Below are 7,114 nucleotides of genomic sequence, written 5' to 3' on the forward strand. Positions count from 1 at the left end.
ATGTTCTTCAAACCTTTAGTGGCCTAAGACAATTATTAGTCCTACCTCTACAATAATCACAAAGCCCTGTACCCAACAATTAAGTTATTTCGCTTCAGGGGATGTTAAAATTATTTTACCTGTATGTGAACATAAGGATCATACACACTGTAAAAAGGGACCGAGACACTTCTTCCAAAATTATATGCAGACATGAAATACACATTAAACCATACCTGTTTGTTTATGTTGGCCCCCACTTGAATCAACCAATTCAGGCACTGTGGATGTCCTCCAAAAGCAGCAATGTGGGCTGGTGTTTGAGCAAAACGTGTTGTACTGGCATTTACAGAAGCTCCGGCTCTTACTAACTGTATTAGGCACTCCAGCTTTAAGGACATGAGGGAATAAAACCCAAAAAACATTACACAGATATGCTATGACACAATTAGCACGTGCTAAATAAATAAAACCCCAAAAAGCTAAACTTACTGTCGAAACTAAGCGGACACAAAACAAGAAGAGAACATGAACACTGGATTTTCCCCTTCCTCCTTATTCCTGCCACCAGCCACAGACTGCACCTGAAAAATCCTAAATTCTCATCCCCTAAACTGAATTCTGACATTTATTTTTGGGATGGGGGAAGAGAACAAATAATACCTCAGAGTTAACCACTAGAGCTACTTGGCTCACTTTTGTTATGCAGAAAGTTTCTGATCTGGCAAAGCTGCAAACATGATACTAAACAGACATTATTAGCTAATGTTTGCCAAAACAAAAGTGTTGTTAGGAGATACGCGGACCTATTTTCAGGAGAGTTCAGAGGGAAGTAAACCAGAAAACACAAGAAAGATTTTAAATTTCTTTAATATTTTCTGAAAGTGACAGAACCTGATTATTAATAACCAATATCATTAATACTATGCTAAATCTATACATGAAATATGTTGTGTTTACTGTTTTCCTGCTATTATAGGTGAAGAATTGTTAAAAACAGCATGCATGTCTGTGGCAATACCAAAACCAGCAAAGCTCTTTCCTTTAAAAAAAAGGAAAAAGAGTATTTTGTCACACTATATTCTGACTTATTTTCCTATCCTGCTAACCAGAAGTATCCGATATCCAGCTACTATATTTAAGTGTTTGCAACATAACATTTGTGGAAGCTGAGCAAACCATGATGACCTCAACTTTCAAAAATAGTCAAAAAAACAAAGCTCCTTTCCTGTCACCCAGTAACATTGCCCTTTTGTTGACAGGAAAAGGAACGCACTATGCTAAAAAACAGTTTAGTCTAGGCTTCCATTTATTGTGGTCAAAAAACGAACACCCCCCCTCCTGCACACACATGCGACAGTACAACAAAGAAACTCCACACTGACTCTGTCATTTTACGTGAAGCAATGCCCCATCTCCTGGTCTGTCTCGCTTAGTTAATTAAAGGAAACGTTTATTAGCTATAGGACTGCTAGGGAATAATCTGTTCATAAAGAAGTGATGAAAAAGCGTCAAAAAGCAAGCTGGCAGCTTGATTATGGATAGAGGCACGAACATCACAATTTCAGCGTCCTTCTCTGCCTCTGTACAATGTCTTTTTTTTTTTTGAATCTGTAACTTCCTGATGTAACTTCCATGAGTTACATGAATAGGATCAACCACTGTTAGTTTTTCAGATACATTGTTCACTTCAGCTGTATTTTTTCCCTGTATAGTTCAAAGAAACACATGCGAACTCTATCCTGTAGCATATACAAAACCACTTTTTTTTTTGGACAGTAATGGACCTGACATAAGAGTACCATTAACATACCATAAATTAAGTGTCCAAGAGGGAGGGGAACTGAAATTTCACAATGCTAACAGCTCTAGCTCCATAAATCTCAACATTACCAAAGAAAAAAAGTATCTTTTCAAAAGCAAACAAGTAAGTTTGCTCGAAAAAAAAAAAAGAAGAAAAAAATACATATATATATATATACACACAAAAAAATACAGTAAAAATGGTGTAAGATAGCTTGTAATTCCAATGCTAAATTACCCAAATAAATTCTGTATTTGCTACCCTTAAGGCTTTCCTTCCTGTCTACAAGTTCGCACCCCAATATTGCTGCTAACCCTTAATGATTACTAATAATTGTAATCATTACTGTAATCATTAACAAATGATGTGACAGAAAAAGCACCAGCTATACCAAGATGTTTCTCTACTATAACTGCAAGCAAAAGTAAAATTCAGACAGTTTTTAAAACAATCATCTTTCAATAAAATTAACTTGAAAATGCTTCCAGAAAAGCACTGCAGCTTCAGGAAAGAATATTTCCTCTACAGAAACCGGGCTGCATCAACTTCCCTAATTATACAGGCATCACGGCTTGCCAATCGCAAGGGGAAAAATATTGGAACTGGTGCACCCGTGTCGTCTTGCACTGTTTGAATCTGCTTTATAAAATGGCTATGCGTCACCGTGGACTTCGTGTTTAAATTTTTAACTTCGTGTTTGATTTCTTTTCCCTTGTATCTCTCCATCTCCTACGGGGTTTTAACAATGAAGATAATGTTTCATCCCATTAAAAGCCGAAGCAGGGTTCTTCTGCATCATGGCGGTCAGAAAAGCCTGCTTCTTTCTACGCTACTGAAAAATGAGACAAATTATTCTGTGAATAGAAAAAGACAACATGCCTAAGGACAATACCCCACCAGAATACTTAGGCTTTAGATTAGGACACGGAAGTCCGTTTTCACTGAATAACATTTCAGAAGGTATTTTCCACTGTATCGTTATACCTAAATTGGAGGTTAAACTGATTTAACGGAGACAACGGACAAGCCTCCATATAGGCCACAATTCTGGCACGATACCAAGGAAGAAACGTGTGCTTTATCTGTACTACTTTTGTTCCAGAAGAAACAGAATGTACTTACTACTGTTTTGCTTCCTTTAATGTAAACAGTCAAACGGCAAAAATAAGAGTAGGAGAAGAGCACAAGCCAGCAGATATAATCAAAGGAAGCAAAAAATACACATGCGAGCAGTTAAAAATGAAATTAAGGTAAGCATAAAACAAAGTGAATCAACAGTGACTTTTCCTTTAAACGCAAGCCTTTTATTTTCTACCTCTCTGGTAGCTTTTTTAACAATTTTACATTCTGACCCATCTTCTCAAAAATCTGCATAACATCAGTGTAATTTAGGGCGCTATATAATTAACTCTAATTTGAACACAGCAGCTCTAATGGGAATTAATTTACTTCTCAGGATATAAGCACTTCTCTGCAGTGAGGGAATACCCTGAAAATGGAAACTCCACCACAGACATCCAACACGGCAAGTACATTTGGACATGCTACCATCTATGATCAGTACTATCTTCCAGAAGGAAGTGGGGGACAGATGGGGATGGACAGAGGTCCATACTGTCGCCATAACGTCAGATATTGCAAGCAGGAACTCTTACCTACTGTTTTTAATGGTCACTGTTGGTATTTTAATTATTAATTGTAAGGTCTACAGGTATGTTTCATAGTAAGCTATATAATTATTCACAAATACTGTCTTTCCCTTTTTTAGTCTTAAGATACTATGTTTTTGTTGACTAGCATTAGATCAGTATTTCCCCAATAAAAAGCTCTATTATCTTTTGCATATTGATCTGCAAGGGAACTTTACTTTTGTTGCTACTTCCCTATTGCAGGGCATCTGCAACTGTGCAGGAAGGCAGTTCTACAGCTTTATTTATAAGTGATTTTGCGTTGCCCTTTTATGTAAGGAGGGCTTTCCTTCTACATTCAGCTTGCGAAAGAAGTGAAGAAATATCCATAGATTGCTAAAGGTCACCAACCCTAGACTGATGTTCTGTGCGCATGCACATGTATGTGTAGGAATTGTTTTGGACTTGCTCACGGCAAGTTGTTCCAGAAGTACTTCTTCCCAAAAATAGATGAATCAGTTTTGTCATTTCAGTCTCCTACAGAGATGCAGTTAAAATCATTTGTGTCTGATGGACCATGCTGCTGAAGTGTCCTATACCAGGACAGCAATGAAGTTCTGTTGCCATTTAATTTCTTGCAGGCAAAGAAAACCAAGTGCAAACCCCACAAAATCTAGCACGACAAAGAACCACAGCAAAAAAATCTTGTTCAGTAATTTTTGAAATGTTCATTTGGAGTTAAAGTTTAAGACCCTGATACTTTAAGAGGCAGAAAAACTTTCCACTTGCAATTATGATCAATCTTAATTTGAAAAAATAAATAAATAAACATGAATAAGAACATAAAGACATGCATATGGATGTCTGCTAAAAGCAGCTATTGTTTCACTTTTGGCAATCGCCGGTTAGCTTGTGAAAGGTTGATTTATGACTACGCCAAATGAACACAAAGTAAGTCAAGTCTGAGATCCAATTACAATACTGGAACTTTTCAAGTGTGTTGAAACACAGGAGGTTCCGCCCAAACGTCAGGAAACACATTTTTCACTGCGAGGGTGACTGAGAACTGGAATGATGGTGGGGGGTCTCCTCCTTGGAGACCTTCAAAAGCCACCTGGACGTGGTCCTGGGCAGCCCGCGCTGGGTGGCCCTGCTGGAGCAGACGGCCTCCAGAGGTGCCTGCCCACCTCGGCCACTCTGGGATTCTGTTGCAGTCTCTGCCTCAAAGAAAAACATTACCTAACAAGACTGTAAAACGCGCAGATGACTTTGATACGTTGAAGCTGCCTAGCCTCTGCCACAAAGCTTTTTTAAAAAATATATATGCAAAGTGATATCGAAAGGTTTGTAGCCTGTGTCATCTTTGCAAGTTTCATTTCAGTTGAAAAACGCTCCCGCCTATTTCACATGCAACAGCAACAACAAAGAGAAAACACACCACAAATCAAATTTGGTGAGGATACCTAAGAATAAACACAGCAAATACAGTAGCTTGCAAACCGACTTGTTCCCTTCAGCAACTTTTTCTGCAAGAGTCTCTTGCAAGAAGCGAACAGCGGGAAGAGAACGTACACAAGAACTCTCATATCCTAGCACGGCTGGTAAGAAGCTAAAAATACTTAAGGAAAACAAAACAAAACACACGCTTGAAGGACAAAAGCAAGACTCCCACGTGCACGCACAAAAATTCCTATGATAACGGTTAAAGGAAACGGGAATCATAAATGCAAGACAGACAGAAAGCCTTGATGCCAAATCAGTATCTGCACGTTTTGTATGAGCTTACTTCAGGACAAAATTTATGGTACTCCATTTCTGAACATAGAAGATTAGCTTCTGAATAGAGAGAAGGGTGTTTTTTGTTTGTTGTTGTGGTGGTGTTTTTTTGTTTGTTTGTTTTTAAGACTGCAGGATTACTCGGCTGTGTTTCTAAAATGTTTGCTGGGTACCGCAGATCAAATCGCTTGCTGTACAAAATCCATCTCTTAATGTACTTGCATTATGTCCGCCTAAGTACGTTCATTTTCCTTCCCTGGCAGACAATCAATACATAAATAGAAATATATTGTGAATGGGAGGGAGAACAAGAACAAAAGGCCCTCAAAAATCAGAAAACAGACATCGCTGAGGGAAAAAAAACACACCCTCCAGGCCTGAATTCTGCACAGGCTGGAACACTCATACCATTATACATAGAAAAAGCATATGTAAAGTGAAGAGATTAAGATAGCATTCATCTTCAGATTTGAAGGTAAAGATAATTCGAAGAAGAAAGGTGGTTAGGAAAAACGCGGATAGCAGGCTTTTCCCATTTGCCCCTTCCTGAAAACGGGAATTAACAGCTATTTAAGTGTGTCAATCCAATAAAGGCTATTTATAAACCCATTTATTTTTGTAATGGCAGCAGAAACCTCATCTAGCAGGCTTCAGCTGCTGCCCCCGGGCTTAGAAAGATCACGCAAGGTTCTCGAAGGGAGAGGTTTCAGGCCAAGCAAACTCCGGGCCGCGTAAACTCTACCCTTCACCTAAACACGGCGCTGCCTGCGGCATCCAGAACCAACACCTACGGCTCCGCGTGGCTGCTTTTTTACGTTTTGACTTTTATCCGCCTAGCAACAGGGCGCTTAGCTCCGCTCTCGCACGCGTGCACACCGCCGTTCGCTCCCCGCGCCGAGGGCTGCCCCAGGGGCACACGCATCTCCTGCCCCAGCCCCCAGCGAGGCGGTGGCGCCGCACACAACAAAAGCGGCCTCCGGGTGCGGCGCCTGACGACGGCAAGGGCCGCCACGACAAGACTCCGCAGGCGAAGCGACGAGGCACGGGGAGAAGGGGAAGGGGTCAGCGCGGGTGGCCGCCGCCCGCTGCCCCTCGCCCCGGCCGTGCCCTGAGGGGAGCGGGGCGGCGGCGCCTCCCGGCCGGGCGCGCAAGGGGCTAAGATGGCGCCGCGATGCGCTGCGCGCGAGAGGGGCTGGCGCCATCCCTCTCCTCCTCCTCCTCCATCCCTCCCGTCCCTTCTTCCCTTCCCTTCCTTCCCTTCCCCCGGCCGGGCCCCACCTTGCCGAAGTGCGCGGCCCAGTGGATGGGCGTCCAGCCGTAGAAGGAGTCCTCGGCGGCCAGGTCGGAGCGGGGCGAGCTCTGGAGCAGCGCGCACAAGGCGGGCAGGTCCCCATCGCGGCAGGCGCGGTGCAGGGGGAAGCGCAGGGTCAGCAGCTCCTCGCTGGAGAAACCCGCCTCGGGGCCGGCGCCCAGCGACATGGCGGGCAGGGCGAGGCGAGGAGAAGCGAGGCAGGGCAGGGGGAAGCGGCGCTGGGGGCGAGGGGAGGGGGAGCGGGAAGGAGGGGGAGAGAAGGAAGGAGCGGGCGGGGAGCGGCGGCGGCGGCCGTCAGGCACCGAGCACAAAGGCGGCGGGGCGGGCACCCGCGGCCGGTGCCGCCCCTCAAGGGCGGGGACGGGAAGGCGCCGGGCGGGGGCGAGGCGGGAAGGGCGCTCGGCGGCACGGCCGTCGTTCTACCCCCATCCCTTCACCTCCCCTTCTCGGCACCCCTTCCCTTCCCTTTCAAAATTCCCCCCCAAAATCCGCCCCCCCCCCCCCCCCCCCCCGAGCACTCACAGAAGCAGGTTGCGGTAAAACCGTGCCTCGTCGACCCCTAGCGGCCCCCGCCATCTCACGGGGGCTGCTCGTGTGGGTGCTGAGCTGCCAGCC

General features: G+C 44.3%; 1 protein-coding gene across 2 annotated transcripts in view; it reads right to left on the minus strand.

The window, feature by feature from the left end:
• The window catches only part of ANKRD10 (ankyrin repeat domain 10), a 37,793-nt gene extending 30,995 nt beyond the window's left edge, over positions 1 to 6,798 (minus strand). The window contains exons 1-2 of one of the 2 annotated variants that reach the window (XM_048080775.2): positions 6,466 to 6,798; positions 216 to 368 (exon numbers count right to left, since the gene is read on the minus strand). In XM_048080775.2, the coding sequence (XP_047936732.1) occupies positions 216 to 368; positions 6,466 to 6,666 (354 nt within the window). In that variant the 5' untranslated portion in view covers positions 6,667 to 6,798. The remainder of the gene's footprint in view (positions 1 to 215; positions 369 to 6,465) is intronic. The other variant, XM_048080776.2, reaches the window with a different exon arrangement.
• Between the last annotated feature and the right edge of the window lie 316 nt (positions 6,799 to 7,114).

This window comes from Anser cygnoides, chromosome 1 (assembly GCF_040182565.1).
Source record: "Anser cygnoides isolate HZ-2024a breed goose chromosome 1, Taihu_goose_T2T_genome, whole genome shotgun sequence".
NCBI classification, from domain to species: Eukaryota; Metazoa; Chordata; class Aves; order Anseriformes; family Anatidae; genus Anser; species Anser cygnoides.